General features: G+C 45.1%; 1 protein-coding gene across 1 annotated transcript in view; it reads left to right on the top strand.

Moving 5' to 3' along the window:
• Window positions 1–19,736, top strand: part of LOC132783128 (lysosomal protective protein) — a 34,858-nt gene that overhangs the window by 4,851 nt on the left and 10,271 nt on the right. Inside the window, exons 4-8 of the mRNA XM_067471163.1 lie at window positions 2,325–2,483; window positions 4,036–4,127; window positions 7,650–7,734; window positions 13,220–13,369; window positions 19,392–19,519. Of these exons, the coding sequence (XP_067327264.1) occupies window positions 2,325–2,483; window positions 4,036–4,127; window positions 7,650–7,734; window positions 13,220–13,369; window positions 19,392–19,519 (614 nt within the window). The remainder of the gene's footprint in view (window positions 1–2,324; window positions 2,484–4,035; window positions 4,128–7,649; window positions 7,735–13,219; window positions 13,370–19,391; window positions 19,520–19,736) is intronic.

Below are 19,736 nucleotides of genomic sequence, written 5' to 3'. Positions count from 1 at the left end.
TTACTATTACTATTACTATTATTAGTATTATTATTATTATTATTATTATTATTATTATGCCTGGCAGAAGGGGCTTGGACTGGATCACCTTTGGGGGACCCTTCTCATTATTATTATTATTATTATTATTATTATTATTATGACTGGCAGAAGGGGCTTGGACTGAATCTCCTTTGGGGGACCCTTCTCTATTATTATTATTATTATTATTATTATTATTATTATGCCTGGCAGAAGGGAGTTGGACTAGATCCCCTTTGGGGGACCCTTCTCTATTATTATTATTATTATTATTATTATTATTATTATGCCTGGCAGAAGGGGCTTGGACTGGATCACCTTTGGGGGACCCTTCTCATTATTATTATTATTATTATTATTATTATTATTATGACTGGCAGAAGGGGCTTGGACTGAATCTCCTTTGGGGGACCCTTCTCTATTATTATTATTATTATTATTATTATTATGCCTGGCAGAAGGGAGTTGGACTAGATCCCCTTTGGGGGACCCTTCTCTATTATTATTATTATTATTATTATTATTATTATTATTATTATGCCTGGCAGAAGGGGCTTGGACTGAATCGCCTTTGGGGGACCCTTCTCTATTATTATTATTATTACTATTATTATTATTATTATTATTATTATTATTATTATTATTATCATGCCTGGCAGAAGGGAGTTGGACTGGATCACCTTTGGGGGACACTTCTCATTATTATTATTACTATTATTATTATAATTATTATGCCTGGGAGAAGGGAGTTGGACTGAATTGCCTTTGGGAGACCCTTCTCATTACTATTACTATTACTATTACTATTATTATTATTATTATTATTATTATTATTATTATGCCTGGCAGAAGGGGCTTGGACTGGATCACCTTTGGGGGACCCTTCTCTATTATTATTATTATTATTATTATCATTATTATACCTGGTAGAAGGGAGTTGGACTGAATCGCCTTTGGGAGACCCTTCTGTATTATTATTATTATTATTATGCCTGGCAGAAGGGAGTTGGACTAGATCCCCTTTGGGGGACCCTTCTCTATTATTATTATTATTATTATTATTATTATTATTATGCCTGGCAGAAGGGGCTTGGACTGAATCGCCTTTGGGGGACCCTTCTCTATTATTATTATTATTATTATTATTATTATTATTATTGTGCCTGGCAGAAGGGAGTTGGACTGAATCTCCTTTGGGGGACCCTTCTCTATTATTATTATTATTATTATTATTATTATTATTATTATTATTGTGCCTGGCAGAAGGGAGTTGGACTGAATCTCCTTTGGGGGACCCTTCTCTATTATTATTATTATTATTATTATTATTATTATTATTATTATTATTATGATGCCTGGCAGAAGGAAGTTGGACTGGATCGCCTCCGGGGGACCCTTCTCTATTATTATTATTATTATTATTATTATTATTATTATTATTATGCTTGGCAAAAGTGAGTTGGACTGAATCGCCTTTGGGGGACCCTTCTCTATTATTATTATTATTATTATTATTATTATTATTATTATTATTATTATGCCTAGCAGAAGGGGGTTGGAATGGTCACCTGAAGAAAAAGGCACAAAATCTGCTTTGAGTCTCCTTATGGAGAGAAAAAGCTGGGCATAAATAAACATAATCATCTTAATTATGTGTGTGTGTGTGTGTGTGTGTATGTATGTATGTATGTATGTATATGTGTGTGTATATATATATATGAGAGAGAGCAAAGGAAGAAAAGTTCATTGGACTTTGAGCACACTCAAAAGTTCTGACCATAAACCTGAACTCGCATATCAATCAATGATCAATGTGGCACTTGTTCACCCAGCAAGGTGTCTCGTTAAATTAAACTTTTTGTAACTATCTCCTGCCTTCAGTGTTTGATTGGGATTGGGAGAAAATACTCTGAAAGTTTTTGGGCTGATTAATAAGAGCTAGACACAGTTTTGAGTAGTATATAGGCCTCCAAAATGCTATTGGGTCTTTTTAAACAATATTTATTGGGGGGAAAATGACTTATAAAAACAAATGGATCAGAGACTTGTGCGGTAGGCGCCTCTTCGTGGTGAGTTATGAAACAGAGATGAGAAAAATCCATTTTTTGAGATACTTTTTCTGCAAGCCGCTTGTATCTTTGCCACAGGGCTGGACTAGATGGCCTTTGGGGCTCCCTTCCAATCCGAGAGTCCTCTTGCATTGGCTTTTGCAGTAGTTTTTGTATTGCATTCAAACTTTCATTTCCTTCTGGAACCAAAAGATACATTCAAAGCAATAGGAAAGGTGTCTTGCTTGGCTTCAGGTGGCTGAGGACAACTACCAGGCGCTGCAGAGCTTCTTTGCGAAATTCCCAGACTTTGCCAGCAACCCGTTCTACGTCTTCGGGGAAAGCTACGGCGGCGTCTACGTCCCGAGCCTGACGGCCAAGATCGCAGCTGGAGACGCCAAGGTCAACCTGAAGGTGAGGCTGAGTTCAGCAGGTGGAGCGTTTGTCTGAAGAGAGCGGGCAGGTGAGAGCAGCCCAAGGCACACCTGACTCAGGGACTCTGGGCCCGGCTCTTGCGTGGATGCCTGGGTCAACGGGGCCGCCCTCCTGCATTCGTATAGGAATCTCTTCTCTATTCAGGAGTCCGGCATTCAGTTAAGTCTTCCTGCTCCCCTCCTTGTCCTTCTTTTTCTTCCCCTTCTTCTCTTCTGCTTCCTCTTCATCTTCTTCGAGCTTCTCATCGCCTCCTCCTCTTCCCCCTTCCTCTTTTGCCTCTTACTCCTCTTCATCCTCTTCTAGATCCTCCTCCTCATCTCGTTCTTTTTCTTCCGCATCATCTTCTTCCTCATTATCCTCCTATTCTTCCTCCTCCTCCTCTTCATCTTCTTCTTTCTCTTCTTCCTCCCCTTCTTCCTCCTCATCTTCTTCTTCCTCCTTGTCTTTGTCTTCTTCCTCTTATTTCCTTCTTCCTCCTCCTCCTCTTCCTCTCTTCTTCTTCCTCCTCTTTTTATCTTCTGCGTCCTCTTCTAGCTCCTCATTCCTCTTTCTCCCCTTATTCCTCTTCATCCTCTTCTAGATCCTCCTCCTCATCTTGTTCTTTTTCTTCCACATCATCTTCTTCCTCATTATCTTCCTATTCTTCCTCCTCCTCCTCTTCATCTTCTTCTTTCTCTTCCTCCTCCTCTTCTTCCTCCTCATCTTCTTCTTCCTCCTTGTCTTTGTCTTCTTCCTCTTATTTCCTTCTTCCTCCTCCTCCTCTTCCTCTCTTCTTCTTCCTCCTCTTTTTATCTTCTGCGTCCTCGTCTAGCTCCTCATTCCTCTTTCTCCCCTTATTCCTCTTCATCCTCTTCTAGATCCTCATCCTCATCTCGTTCTTTTTCTTCCGCATCATCTTCTTCCTCGTTATCCTCCTCTTCTTCCTCTTCTACTTTCTCTTCCTTTTCTTCTTCCCCCTTTCTTCCTGCCTTCTTCCTCTTATTTTCTTCTTCCTCTTCCTGCTTCCTCCTCTTCATCCTCTTCTAGATCCTCCGCCTCCTTTTTCTTCCGCATCATCTTCTTTCTCATTATCCCCCTCCTCTTCTTCCTCTTCTACTTTCTCTTCCTCTTCTTCTTCCCCCTTTCTCCCTGCCTTCTTCCTCTTATTTTCTTCCTCCTCTTCATCCTCTTCTAGATCCTCCTTCTCCTCCTGTTCTTTTTCTTCTGCATCATCTTCTTCCTTATTATCCTCCTATTCTTCCTCCTCCTCTTCTTCATCTTCTTCTTCTTCCTCCTCCTCATCTCCTCCTTTTTCTTCTGATTTCTCCTCTTATTCCTCTTCATCCTCTTCTAGATCCTCCTCCTCCCGTTCTTTTTCTTCCACATCATCTTCTTCCTCATTATCCTCATCTCCTTCCTCCTCTTCTTCTTTTCCTCCTCCTCTTCTAGTTCTTCTAGCTTCTCCTCCTCATCTCCTTCTTCTGCTTCTTCTCTATCTCCCCTCCACCTCCTCTTTCGCCGTTCATCTTTTTCTCTCCTGATCTTCTCCCAGGGGTTTGGCGTGGGCAACGGCATGACCAACTATGACCTCAACGACGAGACCCTGATGGAGTTCTGCTACTCCCACGGAGTCTTCGGAGATGAGTAAGTCAACAGGAAAGAGCCTGAGGCTGTTAGGAATTGTGGGAGTTGGAGTCCACCTGGAGGAAGGGCCGAAGTTGGCCCAGTCCTGGCCCTTTCCCTATGGGTTGCTCCCAATGGGAACTATCTAACTCAGTGGTTAACCTGGGGGTCGCGACCCCCAGAGGGGTCGTTTGGCAATTCTCGAGGGGTCGCGGCCCTGCCTCCTAGAATCATAGAATCAAAGAGTTGGAAGAGACCTCATGGGCCATCCAGTCCAACCCCATTCTGCCAAGAAGCAGGAATATTGCCTTCAAATCACCCCTGACAGATGGCCATCCAGCCTCTGTTTAAAAGCTTCCAAAGAAGGAGCCTCCACCACACTCCGGGGCAGAGAGTTCCACTGCTGAACGGCTCTCACAGTTCTTCCTCATGTTCAGATGGAATCTCCAAGGGGGCCCCGCCTCCTTGTGCAGGTCCCATGTGTCATCCTCACGGTGCTGGTGAAGTTGAGAATACTCTTTGATTGAAGGGGAACTATAAATCCACACAACTGCAACTCCCAAATACCAGGGTCTATTTTCTCCAAATTCCACCAGTGTTCAAATTTGGGAATATTGAGCATTTGTGCCAAATTTGGTCCGGACCCATAGTTGTTTGGATTCATAGTGCTCCCCAGATGTAGGTAAACTACATCTCTCATAAATCACTGTCAATTCCTCCCAACCCCCTCCAGTATTTTCTTTTGGTAATGGGGTTTGGCCCATTTATGTTATTTGTGGGGGTCTCAGTGGTCTGTGGAAGTCAGAGCTGAGTCAGTTGAAAGTACTGCAGATCCCATCATCCATTGTCCATACTCCCCCAAACATAGTTTTTGTGATGAATCACTATGCATTAATTATGTTCAATTTGTCATGAAAATACATCCTGCATATCAGATATTTACATGATGATTCATAATTGTATCAGTTATGAAGTCGCAATGAAAATATGGTTGGGGGGTCTTCGCAACATGAGGAACTGGATTTAGGGGTCACGGCATTAGGAAGGTTGAGAACCACTGATCTAACTGAATCAGTGGGATCCTCAGATTGTATAGGGTGATGATACCGTCGGCCTTCGATACCGTCGACCACGGTATCCTTCTGGGACGCCTCGCGGGGATGGGTCTCGGAGGTACTGTTCTGCAGTGGCTCCGGTCATTCCTGGAGGGTCGATCTCAGAAGGTGTTACTGGGGGACACCTGTTCAACCCCACAACCTTTGTCTTGTGGGGTTCCTCAGGGCTCAATATTGTCCCCCATGTTGTTCAACATCTACATGAAGCCGCTGGGTGAGATCATCCGGAGTTTCGGAGTGCGGTGTCACCTGTACGCAGATGATGTCCAACTCTGTCACTCCTTCCCACCCGCTACTAAGGAGGCTGTTTAGGTCCTGAACCAGTGCTTGGCCGCTGTGACGGTCTGGATGAGGGCGAACAAATTGAAATTGAATCCAGACAAGACAGAGGTCCTCCTGGTCAGTCGTAAGGCCAAACAAGGCATAGGGTTACAGCCTGTGTTGGATGGGGCCGCACTCCCCTTGAAGACACAGGTTTGCAGCTTGGGTGTGATCCTGGACTCATCGCTGAGCCTGGAACCCCAGGTTTCGGCGGTGACCAGGGGAGCATTTGCACAGTTAAAACTCATGCGCCAGCTGCGCCCGTACCTTGGGAAGTCTGACTTGGCCACGGTAGTCCACGCCCTGGTTACATCCCGCCTAGACTACTGCAACGCTCTCTACGTGGGGTTGCCCTTGAAGACTGCTCTGAAGCTTCAAATGGTCCAACGTTCGGCAGCCAGGCTGTTAACAGGAGCGGCACTCAGGGAGCACACCACTCCTCTGTTGCGCCAGCTCCACTGGCTGCCAATCTGCTACCGGGCACAATTCAAGGTGCTGGCTTTAGCCTATAAAGCCCTAAACGGTTCTGGCCCGACCTACCTCTCCGAACGCATCTCCTCCTATGAACTGACCAGGACATTAAGATCGTCTGGGGAGGCCCTGCTCTCAGTCCCGCCCGCATCGCAGGCGCGGTTGGCGGGGACGAGAGACAGGGCCTTCTTGGTGGTGGCCCCTTGGCTATGGAACGCCCTACCTGTGGACATCAGACAGGCCCCTTCACTGCTGGCATTCCGGAAGAAGGTCAAGACTTGGCTTTATGAACAAGCGTTTGGCTAAATAATGCAATGAAATACAGTAATACGGTACAATTGATCACAGGAATTGGTATAAGGGATTATGATTACGGATTCTGATTCTGACTTGTTTGCTGAGGCATATATTTAGGATTATGATTGTTTTTGACCTGATGTTTTGTATAATGTGTTTTTTAACTGCCTTCTTGTTGTTATTGTGTTGATCTTTACTATGTAAACCGCCTTATTTATTTATTTATTTATTTATTTCATTTACTTATACCCCGCCCTTCTCACCCCGGGGGGGATTCAGGGCGGCTTACAGTGGGGGGCACAATTAGATGCCCAGAACAATTTACAGCAATACAAATACAACCATTACAACAATTAATTAAAACATCAGTACATAATAAAAACATAATGAAAACATAATAAAAACATAAACAATCTCATGCTCGGGGTTCAGAGTCCATATGTCCATTCCATTCCAATTGTTCTTGTCTATCATCAGATCCTTCAGTTAACCTTCAGAATGACCAAAGGCTTGATCCCAGATCCAGGTCTTCAGTCTTTTCCTAAACACCATGAGGGAGGATGCCGATCTGACCTCCCCGGGGAGTGAGTTCCACAGGTGGGGGGCCACCACCGAGAAGGCCCTGCTCCTCGTCCCCGCCAGCCTCACTTGTGAAAGTGGCGGGGTCGAGAGCAGGGCCTCCCCAGAGGATCTTAGGTTCCGAGGTGGGACGTAGAGGGAGATCCGTTCGGACAAATACACCGGGCCGGAACCGTATAGGGTTTTGTAGGTCAAAACCAGCACTTTGAATTGTGCTCAGAATTGGATCGGCAGCCAGTGGAGCTGACGCAACAGGGGGGTGGTGTGCTCCCTATACGTCGCCCCGGTGAGCAATCTGGCTGCTTCTCGCTGGACTAATTGTAGTTTCCGAGCAGTCTTCAAAGGCAACCCCACGTAGAGTGCGTTGCAGTAATCCAGCCGGGATGTGACAAGAGCATGGACCACCGTGGCCAGATCTGGCTTCTCAAGGTACGGGCGCAGCTGGCGCACAAGTTTTAATTGTGCGAAAGCTCTCCCGGCCACCGCCGAGACCTGGGGTTCCAGGCTCAGTGATGAGTCCAGGATCACTCCCAAGCCTTGAGTCGCCATTTTGGCCGAGAAAGGCGGTATAGAAGTAAAGCAAATAAATAAATAAATAAATAATAAATGATGTTGTAATGATGTTGTGATGATGATGATGATGATAGTCAGTAGTCCTTTGGGTGCCTTCAACATGGCGTGCCTCAGTCTCCCTGCCATCTTACTTTGTGCCATCGATCAATGAGTGCCGTCCCATCAATATTTGTCTTGCTCAACGCAGCCTGTGGACCTCCTTGAATGAAAACTGTTGCAGTGACGGGACCTGCAACTACTCCGACAACGACAACAGCAACTGCATCACAGCCGTAAGTCCCTTTGGCAGGAAGGAAAAATCCATTGCGGCATGTAGCTTGCAGGACCTTGTTGAGTTACGTATTTAAATCGTGTTCTATAGCATAAGACTTAAATGGAAAGCCCTCTTAAATAACACTATATCACTAGGTTCTTGTGGGTTTTTTCGGGCTATAGAGCCATGTTCTAGAGGCATTTCTCCTGACGTTTCGCCTGCATCTATGGCAAGCATCCTCAGAGGTAGTGAGGTCTGTTGGAAGTAGGAAAAATAGGTTTATATACCTGTGGAATGGCTGGGGTGGGGCAAGGAGCTCTTCCCTGCTGGAGCTAGGTGTGAATGTTTCAACTGACCACCTTCATTAGCATTTGAAGGCCTGACTGAGCCTGGGAAAATCTGTTGCTGGGAGGTGTTAATCTGTGCCTGGTTTTTTCCTCTCTGTTGTTTAGCTGTTATAATTTTAAAGTTTTTTAATACTGGTAGCCAGATTTTGTTCATTTTCATGGTCTCTTCCTTTCTGTTGACATTGTCCACATGCTTCTTGTGGATTTCAATGGCTTCTCTGTGTAGCCTGACATGGTGGTTGTGAGAGTGGTCCAGCATTTCTGTGTTCTCAAAGAATCTGCTGTGTCCAGGCTGGTTCCTCAGGTGCTCTGCTATGGCTGACTTCTCTGGTTGAAGGAGTCTGCAGTGCCTTTCATGTTCCTTGATGCGTGTTTGGGCAATGCTGCGTTTGGTGGTCCCTATGTAGACTTGTCCACAGCTGCATGGTACACAATGGTAGACTCCTGCAGAGGTGAGAGGATCCCTCTTGTCCTTTGCTGAACGGAGCATTGGTTGGATTTTCTTGGTGAACTGAACCCCCTCAACTGGGCTCTCCAGGCCAATGGAGACTCCACCTCAGACATCAGAAGAGCTGCAAGACCAAGAACAAGCCACGAGAGTCAAGATGAAGATCCACCCAGAAGAAAAGTGTTCCTGCCATACATCAAGGGAACCACTGACCGCAGAGGGAAGCTGATGAGGAAACACAACATACAAACAATCTACAAACCCACCAAGAAAATCCAACCAATGCTATGTTCAGCAAAGGACAAGAGGGGTCCTCTCACCTCGGCAGGAGTCTACCTATACCATGCAGCTGTGGACACAGAAATGCTGGACCACACCAACAACCACCATGTCAGACTACACAGAGAAGCCATTGAAATCCACAAGCATGTGGACAATTTCAACAGAAAGGAAGAGACCATGAAAATGAACACAATCTGGCTACCAGTATTAAAAAAAACTCTAAAATTACAACAGCACAACAGCAGAGAGGAAACAACCAGGCACATCTTAACACCTCTCAACAAAAGATTTTCCCAGGCTCAGTCAGGCCTTCAAATGCTAATGAAGGTGGTCAGTTGAAACATTCACACCTAGCTCCAGCAGGGAAGAGCTCCTTGCCCCACCCCAGCCATTCCACAGATATATAAACCTATTTTTCCTACTTCCAACAGACCTCACTACCTCTGAGGATGCTTGCCATAGATGCAGGCGAAACGTCAGGAGAAATGCCTCTAGAACATGGCCCTATAACCCGAAAAAACCCACAAGAACCTAGTGATTCCAGCCATGAAAGCCTTTGACAAAACACTATATCATATTATTGTAATTGTATTTCTTGTTATTATCTTATATTGTTATATAATTATCATATGCTAACCATCCCCTGACATGCGTTGCTGTGGCCCAGTCTGTATATATGTGTTTTGTGCGTGTATTTATTTGTGTACATGTGTACATATGTGTGTTTGTGTGTATATATATGTGTGGGTTTGCTTTTTAAGTACCTTCTGTTGTGTTTTTATGAGCGATGGTCACTCACTGGCCTGGTAGGTGTGTTGTGTCCAGATTTGGTGTCAATTCACACAGTGGTTTTTGAGTTATGTTAATCCCACAAACGAACATCACATTTTATTGATACAGATAATAATATAATAATATAAATATAATAATATAAATAATATAAATTTTATTTATCGAGTCATCAGTAACCAGTCAGTTATATTACATTTCTAACAGAACAAAGCAAACAAACAGACAAAATACAAAAATACAAAATACAGAATACAAAATTTGTGAGTTTGGTAGTTGATTAAATTTCCTTTGACCAGTCTCTGGCCACTTGGAGTGCTTCTGGTGTTGCTGCAAGAAGGTCCTCCCTTGTGCATCATGTGGCAGGGCTCAGGTTGCATTGCAGCAGGTGGTCAGTGGTTTGCTCTTCTCCACACTCACATGCCAAGGACTCCTCTTTGTGGCCCCATTTCTTGAGGTTGGCTCTGCATCTCGTGGTGCCAGAGCGCACTCTGTTCAGTGCCTTCCAAGTCGCCCAGTCCTCTGTGTGCCCAGGGGGGAATCTCTCATTTGGTATCACCCATGGATTGAGGTGCTGGGTTTGGGCCTGCCACTTTTGGACTCTCGCTTGCTGGGGTGTTCCAGCGAGTGTCTCTGTAGATCATAGAAAGCTATGTCTTGATTTAAGTTGTTGACGTGCTGGCTGATGCCCAAACAGGGGCTGAGCTGGAGATGTCTCTGCCTTGGTCCTTTCACTATTGGCTGCTACTGTGAAACCCAGTGACTACAACTCCCAAATGTCAAAGTCTATTTCCCCCATTCTCCATCTGTGTTCGTATTTGAATGCTCTTTGAGTATAGGTGACCTATAAATCCCAGCAGTTACAACTCCCAAATGACAAAATCATCATTTTTTGAGTGATAGTCACTCCTTGTGTTGTGAGACTTTTTTTTTTTTGCCAAATTTGGTGTGATTTCGTTCATTGGTTCTTTTTGTTTTTAAGGCAGTTATTATGCACAGAGCATTTTTATGGAAGAGACCTCCAAGGGCCATCTAGTCCAGCCCCTTCTGGCATAAGGGAAAAGCACAATTAAACCACTCCTGAGAGATGGCCATTCAGCCTCAGTATACTACTACTACTACTACTACTACTAATAATAATAATAATAGAAGAATCCTAGTATAGAAGAGACCTGAAGGGGCCATCCAGACCAGCCCCTTTTGGGAAATGGGAGAAGCACAATCTAACCACTCCTGTTGTTGTTGTTCTTATTCTTATTATTAACCTAAAGCTGGCTTTAGGTTAATAATAAGAATAAGAACAACAACAACAACAATAATAATAGCAGTCCACATACATCTGGAGAACACTGTGAACCAACAGAAAGATGGCAGAATTTGAACACTGTGGAGTTTGGGGAAGACCTTGACATTTGGTAGCTTAGATTACTGCAGTGCTCTCTACGTGGGGTTGCCTTTGAAGACTGCCCGGAAGCTGCAGCAAGTCCAACGCGCGGCAGCCAGATTACTAACGAGGGCTGGGTACAGGGAGCACACCACTCCGCTGTTACGCCAGCTCCACTGGCTGCCAATTAGCTTCCGAGCACAATTCAAAGTGCTGGTGTTGACCTATAAAGCCCTAAACGACTCCGGCCCTGTTTACCTCTCCGAACGTATTCTCCCCTACGTACCATCAAGACTACTAAGATCGTCTGGAGAGGCCCTGCTCTCGGTCCCACCAGCCTCGCAAGCGCGGCTGGTGGGGACGAGGGACAGGGCCTTCTCGGTGGTGGCCCCTGGACTCTGGAACTCTCTCCCCCTGTTTACCTCTCCGAACGTATTCTCTCCTACGAACCATCAAGATTACTAAGATCATCTGGAGAGGCCCTGCTCTCGGTCCCACCAGCCTCGCAAGCACGCCTGGTGGGGACGAGGGACAGGGCCTTCTCAGTGGTGGCCCCTGGACTCTGGAACTCTCTCCCCCTGTTTACCTCTCCGAACGTATTCTCCCCTACGAACCACCAAGATTACTAAGATCATCTGGAGAGGCCCTGCTCTCGATCCCACCAGCCTCGCAAGCGCGTCTGGTGGGGACGAGGGATAGGGCCTTCTCGGTGGTGGCCCCTGGACTCTGGAACTCTCTCCCCCTGTTTACCTCTCTGAACGTATTCTCCCCTACGAACCATCAAGATTACTAAGATCATCTGGAGAGGCCCTGCTCTCAGTCCCACCAGCCTCGCAAGCACGCCTGGTGGGGACGAGGGACAGGGCCTTCTCGGTGGTGGCCCCTGGACTCTGGAACTCTCTCCCCCTGTTTACCTCTCTGAACGTATTCTCCCCTACGAACCACCAAGATTATTAAGATCATCTGGAGAGGCCCTGCTCTCGATCCCACCAGCCTCGCAAGCGCGTCTGGTGGGGACGAGGGATAGGGCCTTCTCAGTGGTGGCCCCTGGACTCTGGAACTCTCTCCCCCTGTTTACCTCTCCGAACGTATTCTCCCCTACGAACCACCAAGATTACTAAAATCATCTGGAGAGGCCCTGCTCTCGGTCCCACCAGCCTTGCAAGCGCGGCTGGTGGGGACGAGGGACAGGGCCTTCTTGGTGGTGGCCCCACGACTCTGGAACTCTCTCCGTCTGGAGGCCAGAACCGCCCCATCCATCCTAACATTTAGGAAACGGGTGAAGACGTGGCTGTGGAGTCAGGCCTTCGAGGAATGAGACAACACCATAGGACTCTGGATGGAAGTGGATATAGATCCATCTTATTAGGACGACTGACCACTGTAGTTTTATATTTAGTGTTTTTAAAGTTGTTTTGTAATTTGTGATATATGATATTTTAATGAATATATATGTTTTTATGGCTGTAAACCGGGCTGAGTCCCTCGACGAGGTTGAGAAGCTCGGTATAGAAAACTGTGAAATAAATAAATAATAAATACCTCCTACCTTTTATTTTTCAGTTATTGAGGGTTTTTTTTGGGGGGGGGGGGGTGCCAAAATACTCTTTAGGTTCTTGTGGGTTTTTTTCGGGCTATAGAGCCATGTTCTAGAGGCATTTCTCCTGACGTTTCGCCTGCATCTATGGCAAGCATCCTCAGAGGTTGAGAAGGTCTGTTGGAAGTAGGAAAAATGGGTTTATATATCTGTGGAATGGCTGGGGTGGGGCAAGGAGCTCTTCCCTGCTGGAGCTAGGTGTGAATGTTTCAACTGATCACCTTCATTAGCATTTGAAGGCCTGCCTGCGCCTGGGAAAATCTGTTGCTGGGAGGTGTTAATCTGTGCCTGGTTTTTTCCTCTCTGTTGTTTTGCTGTTGTAATTTTAGAGTTTTTTTTAATACTGGTGGCCAGATTTTGTTCATTTTCACAGTCTCTTCCTTTCTGTTGAAATTGCCCACATGCTTCTTGTGGATTTCACTGGCTTCTCTGTGTAGTCTGACATGGTGGTTGTTGGTGTGGTCCAGCATTTCTGTGTTCTCAAATAATATGCTGTGTCCAGGCTGGTTGCTTACTCTTTGCTTACACTTGAAAATTCCCTAGGGCCGGCCCTGCACACAATAAACAGGAAATAACACTTTCAAACCAGGAACGGGATATTTTCCGAACGTTGTTCCCTAATGTCATGCTCCTCTCCTTTTTTGTTCCTGCCCTAAGATCTCGGAGGCTTACGGAGTGCTTTACGGGATTGGCCTGAACATATACAACCTCTATGCGCCCTGCTGGGGAGGGGCCCACTACCAGGACCGCTACCAAGCCGACCTCTCCAACCTCTTCCGCCAATACCAGTTCAACGTCCCTGTGCCGGTGAGTTGGGGACATTTTGAAAGTCTAACTCCACACACACACACACAAACACACACACACGCACACACACACACACACGCGCACACACACACACACGCACACGCACACACACACACACATGCACACTAGCTGTACCTGCCACGCATTGCTGTGGCCAACCTTCCCTCCCTCTTTCTCTCCTCCCTTCCCTCTTTCCTTCCTTTCCCCTTTTTCTTTTCCTATCTCTCATCTTTCTTCCATCTCTACCTGTTTCTTTCCTCCCCTTCTTTGCTCTTTGGTTACGTCCTTCCTTCCTTCCTTCCCTATCTTTCGTTCCTTCTCTCCTTCCTTTCCTCTCTTTTTCCTTTCACTTTTTTATTTCCTTCTCTCCTTCCTTGCTTCTCTATCTTTCTTTTTTTCCTTCTTTCCCTCCCTGCTTCTCTCCTTCCTTCCTTCCTTCCTTCCTTCCTTCCTTCCTTCCTTCCTTCCCTCCTTCTCTCGTTACTTCTTGACTGTCCCTTCCATTTAATATTGTATTTATATCTTCCTTCCCTCCCTATCTTTCGTTCCTTCTCTCCTTTCCTTCCCTCTTCTTTATCCTTTCTCTTTTTTATTTCCTTCTCTCCTTCCTTGCTTCTCTAGCTTTCTTTCCTTCTTTCCCTCCCCCTTCTCTCCTTCCTTCCTTCCTTCCTTCCTTCCTTCCTTCCTTCCTTCCTTCCTTATCTTTCGTTCCTTTCGTTCCTTCTCTCCTTCCTGCCCTCTCTTTTCCCTTTCACTTTTTTATTTCCTTCTCTCCTTCCTTGCTTCTCTATCTTTCTTTTTTCCTTCTTTCCCTCCCTGCTTCTCTCCTTCCTTCCTTCCTTCCTTCCTTCCTTCCTTCCATCCTTCCTTCCCTCCCTCTTTCCTTCCCTCTTTTTCTTTCCCTATCTCTCTTCTTCCTTCCTTCCTTCCTTCCTTCCTTCCCTCTTTCCTTCCCTCTTTTTCTTTCCCTGTCTCTCATCTTTCTTCCATCTCTACCTGTTTCTTTCCTCCCTTTCTTTGCTCTTTGGTTACGTCCTTCCTTCCTTCCCTATCTTTCGTTCCTTCTCTCCTTCCTTTCCTCTCTTTTCCCTTTCACTTTTTTATTTCCTTCTCTCCTTCCTTGCTTCTCTATCTTTCTTTCTTTCCCTCCCTCCCTCTTTTTCTCCTTCCTTCCCTCTTTCCTTCCTTTCCTCTTTTTCTTTTCCTATCTCTCTTCTTTCTTCCATCTCTACCTGTTTCTTTCCTCCCTTTCTTTGCTCTTTGGTTACATCCTTCCTTCCCTATCTTTTGTTCCTTCTCTCCTTCTTTCCCTCTCTTTTTCCTTTCACTTTTTTATCTCCTTCTCTCCTTCCTTGCTTCTCTATCTTTCTTTTTTCCTTCTTTCCCTCCCTGCTTCTCTCCTTCCTTCCTTCCTTCCTTCCTTCCTTCCTTCCCTCTTTCCTTCCCTCTTTTTCTTTCCCTATCTCTCTTCTTTCTTCCATCTCTTCTCTTCCATCTCTTCTCTTCTTTCTTCCTGTTTCTTTCCACCCTTTCTTTCCTCTTTGGTTCCTTCCTTCCTTCCCTATCTTTCGTTCCTTCTCTCCTTCCTTTCCTCTCTTTTTCCTTTCACTTTTTTATTTCCTTTTCTCCTTCCTTGCTTCTCTTTCTTTCTTTTTTCCTTCTTTCCCTCCCTGCTTCTCTCCTTCCTTCCTTCCCTCTGTCCTTCCCTCTTTTTCTTTCCCTATCTCTCTTCTTTCTTCCATCTCTACCTGTTTCTTTCCTCCCTTTCTTTGCTCTTTGGTTACATGCTTCCTTCCTTCCCTATCTTTCGTTCCTTTTCTCCTTCCTTTCCTCTCTTTTCCCTTTCACTTTTTTATTTCCTTCTCTCCTTCCTTGCTTCTCTATCTTTCTTTTTTCCTTCTTTCCCTCCCTGCTTCTCTCCTTCCTTCCTTCCTTCCTTCCTTCCTTCTTTCCTTCCCTCTTTTTCTTTCCCTATCTCTCTTCTTTCTCCCATCTCTACCTTTTCTTTCCTCCCTTTCTTTGCTCTTTGGTTCCTTCCTTCCTTCCCTATCTTTCGTTCCTTCTCTCCTTCCTTTTCTCTCTTTTTCCTTTCACTTTTTTTATTTCCTTCTCTCCTTCCTTGCTTCTCTATCTTTCTTTCCTTCTCACCCTCCCTCCTTCTCTCCTTCCTTCCTTCCCTCTTTCCCTCCTTCTCACGTTACTTCTTGACTGTCCCTTCCATTTAATATTGTATTTATATCTTACATAGAAAGAAGGAAAGGAAGAAGGAAGGAAGGAAGGAAGGAAGGAAAAAGGAAGGGAGGGAAGGAAGGAAAAGAAGGAAGGACAGGAAGGGAGGGAGGGAGGAGAAGGAAGGAAGGACAGGAAGGGAGGGAGGGAGGGAGGGAGGAGAAGGAAGGAAGGAGGAAGGAAGGAGGGAAAGAAATGAAGGGGAAGGAAATTAAGAAAGGGAAAGAAGGAGGAAAGGGGGGAGGAAGGAAAAAAAGGAAAGGAAGGAAAGAGGGAAAGGAAGGAAGGAAGCTAAAAGGAAGGGAGGAAGAGGGGAAGAAGGGAAGGAAGGAAGGAAAAGAAAGAAGGAGGGACAGGGAGGGAGGTGAAGGAAGGGAGGAGGAAGGAAGGAGGGAAAGAAAGGAGGGGGATGAAGAAAGGAGGGAGGGAAAGAAATGAAGGGGAAGGAAATTAAGAAAGGGAAAGAAGGAGGAAAGGGGGGGAGGAAGGAAAAGAAGGAAAGGAAGGAAAGAGGGAAAGGAAGGAAGGAAGCTAAAAGGAAGGGAGGAAGGGGGAAAGAAGGGAAGGAAGGAAGGAAAAGAAAGAAGGAGGGACAGGGAGGGAGGTGAAGGAAGGGAGGAGGAAGGAAGGAAAGAAAGAAAGGAGGGGGATGAAGAAAGGAGGGAGGGAAAGAAATGAAGGGGAAGGAAATTAAGAAAGGGAAAGAAGGAGGAAAGGGGGGAGGGAGGGAGGAAAAGAAGGAAAGGAAAAAGGAAGGAGGCAAAGAAGGAAAGGAAGGAGAAGGAAAGAAGGAAAGGAAAGAAAGGAAAGGGAGGAAAGAAGGGAAGGGAGGGAGAGAAGGAAGGTCCTTCATTCAAGCACCGTGGACCTTCCTCGCCTCGACATAGGAGGGGAAGAGAAGGGGCTGCATGCGGCAAGCCTCCCCCTCCACTCCACTCGCTTGTGTGTGTGTGTATGGCCGGCTGTTTCCCCGCGAGGAGGAGGGGGGGCGTGGCTATGGGTCTCTGTAGACATGCAGTTTCCCCTTTGTGGACATGCAGTTTAGAAGTCCTTTCTGCTTTTGGTTTTTGTTGGGTTTTTTTTGAGTGGAGAACATACATTGGGTTGTTAGGGACATAGTGTCCAAATTTGGTGTCAATTGCCCCAGGGGTTTTTGAATTCTGTTAATCCCACGTACGAACATTACATTTTTATTTATATAGATATGTAGGCTTGGGTAACCACGGAAAAATTTGGTTCTAAACTCGTTTCTTTTTTAGGGGGCCCTTGCGTTTCGTTTTTTTAAAGAATTCCGAAATTTTCCTTTAAAAAAGTTCGAAATATACGAAATTCCGTAAAATTATGAATTGATTCGTTAATGGCGGACGCGGAACAATGGCTTCAAACTACAAGAGAGGAGATTCCACCTGAACATTAGGAAGAACTTCCTGACTGTGAGAGCCGTTCAGCAGTGGAACTCTCTGCCCCGGAGTGTGGTGGAGGCTCCTTCTTTGGAAGCTTTTAAGCAGAGGCTGGATGGCCATCTGTCAGGGGTGATTTGAATGCAATCTTCCTGCTTCTTGGCAGAATGGGGTTGGACTGGATGATGGCCCAGGAGGTCTCTTCCAACTCTAGGATTCTATGATTCTATGATTGCGCAATATGCTAAAAAAACCTCCAAATGGGACAGGGGGGACTTCTGGAGCTTCCCTCTCCCTCTGTTGTTGACTGTTGGTGTGATATTTATAATTTTTTTTCACTGATTAAACAAACAACAACTATAAAACTTGCCCCAGACATATGGAAATAATTACGAAACAATTTCGAAACAATTTCGAAACAATTTTGAATTAATTACGAAACAACTACGAAACAATACGAAATAAATTGGAAAAATTGTTTCAATTTTTAATTACTCCTCACAGTAGTCCTGCATGGCTCAATATTGGATCGTAAGCTAATTTAAATACGAATTAATAACGAATTACGAAATTAACGAATGAAACCGCCCAAGCCTAATGTATATATATATGGGGTGTGCAACATTTCATTTTTAATTCATTTTTCGGATCAAATTCGTTAGATACGTGCATACGAATCAATATTAGAAACATGCAAGAAAGGTGGGAGGATTTAAGAATCATTTTTCGTTAAGATTCTGTAACATTCGGATGCCTCCCAAGGTCAGTTTAATTTTCAGTACAAGCGTTAAGCAACTTTGGTAAAGCCAAAAGGACATCACATGTTTAAAACAACTATTCTTTTTCTTTGGCACAATCGTCACCATGAGCAAAGGCGCTGGGGGAAGAACTAGCAAAGTTAATGGGCGAGAGACTGAGGACACAGCATGCTGGGAAATGTAGTTTGGGTAGACCAGGCCGCCTGTGACAGAGAATACAAAAGGCCCTGTCCCTGAACTACATTTCCCAGAACACAGTGCTCAGCATCAGAAAGCCACAATTTTTTTTGTCGTGTCAGAGCAACCAGTCCATTATATATTACAAAGCCACAATGAGAGCTGCAGTAACCAGCCATTTAGAGACAGTCATGATGGAATCTGCAAAGAGGATCACGTGTAAGGGATCACGGGTTTAGGGTGCGGGATCCCTTTTCAAAGAAATCCACAGAATCCAATAAGTTCAGGTAAGACACCATTTATTCAAGCTGATCAGCATGAGGCGAACAGTGTTGCAACCCAGAGCAGGAAACGAGACCCTAAGACAACAATCCACCACATTTGACTGTGGGAAAAAACAATCCCTTTTTATTGATGAAAAATGGTTACAAAATAGAGGAAAATGCAAAGACAAAAAGCCACAGTAAAAATCAGCAATCAGAAATATCCATGAACCAGATCAAAAACCAAAAGCAACACTGTAAAATCCTGGAACCTGTTAGCAATCCACTAACCGTACTTGGAGCACTAGAAGCCTCTTGGGATGAAGGCCACAGGAAACGGGAGATCTGCCAAGGTAATGCCTCAATCTAAAACGATGCCTGATCTAAAGAGTCAACCCAGCGAGAGGCACTTAAAGCCGAGGAAACTATTTCGTGACACGCCTCCAGGCTTTGAAGCCCTTGTTTCTTTTTTCTTTTAATCTGGTTGACCTTCGCAGACTCTGCGATTCACTCCTGTTTTTCCAAATCTGTCCTCTTCTATCCTCATTAAGGATCCCAGGTGTTAGCTTCTCTGGAGAGCTATCACTGCTTGGCTCTGAAACATTCTCATGAGAATGTGTACTTTCACTTTCCAAGCTTTCCAAGCCTGCAGGAGTTTCTTCTACACTGACCTCAGAATCAACATTTTCATTAGCATCAGGAAATACATTTTCAGTAGCATCAGGAAATACAATCAGAGAATCAGGTTCAGGTTCACACACAGGCTGAACCCCAACAAACAGACAACACTTTTGTAAGTGCACCCACAGACTGCCGCGCCCCTCCTCGGCTTTTTGCAAACCTTTATACCATCAGGTAAACAAGAATATTTTTTGTCATGGAAAGTACTTTGACCTTTACTCTTCCTGTCCCATCAACCTCTTGGTGGAAAGTACCTTCTTGCACATGCAGACTTTGCGCTTAACCACAAACCAACTTCCTATGTAAGCTTGCTAATATAGCGACTTTTCAAAGAACCAAAACCTTGAACTATTGCTAATTTCACTCAAAACCCCTTGCTTAGCTATTGCTAATTTCACTCAAAGACCCTTTCAATAGTATAAATCTGTCCTAAGTTGAAGTTATGTGGTTGTGTGTCATAAAGACAGATGGACCCTATATGTACTTGTTCCCCCTTATTTCGCTTCCTTTCCAGGCGGTGGGCGCTATCCCAGGAGTGCCGGCGTGCATCAACGCCACAGCCATGTACCTCTGGCTGAACGCAGACGATGTCCGGCAGGCCCTCCATATCCCCAGTAGCCTCCCAAACTGGGAGCTCTGCAGGTGAGGCTCAATGGAAGAAGGGCACCTCCATTTATTATTATTTTACTGACACAAAAACACAATATGTCACAGCAAACGAGATCTATATGCTGGGTTTCGTATCACAAAATCACAAGTCAAACCCTTCCCAAGCGTCTAGGACTGTGTGATGTATTTTCGAAGGATGCGCACAGATCCAAGTAAGGTAACTGTTGTTGTTGTTGTTGTTGTTGTTGTT

Source organism: Anolis sagrei, chromosome 8 (genome assembly GCF_037176765.1).
Source record: "Anolis sagrei isolate rAnoSag1 chromosome 8, rAnoSag1.mat, whole genome shotgun sequence".
Lineage (NCBI taxonomy): Eukaryota > Metazoa > Chordata > Lepidosauria > Squamata > Dactyloidae > Anolis > Anolis sagrei.
The sequence above is the reverse complement of the archived record's forward strand: the minus strand, read 5'-3'. Positions and strand labels throughout refer to the sequence as shown.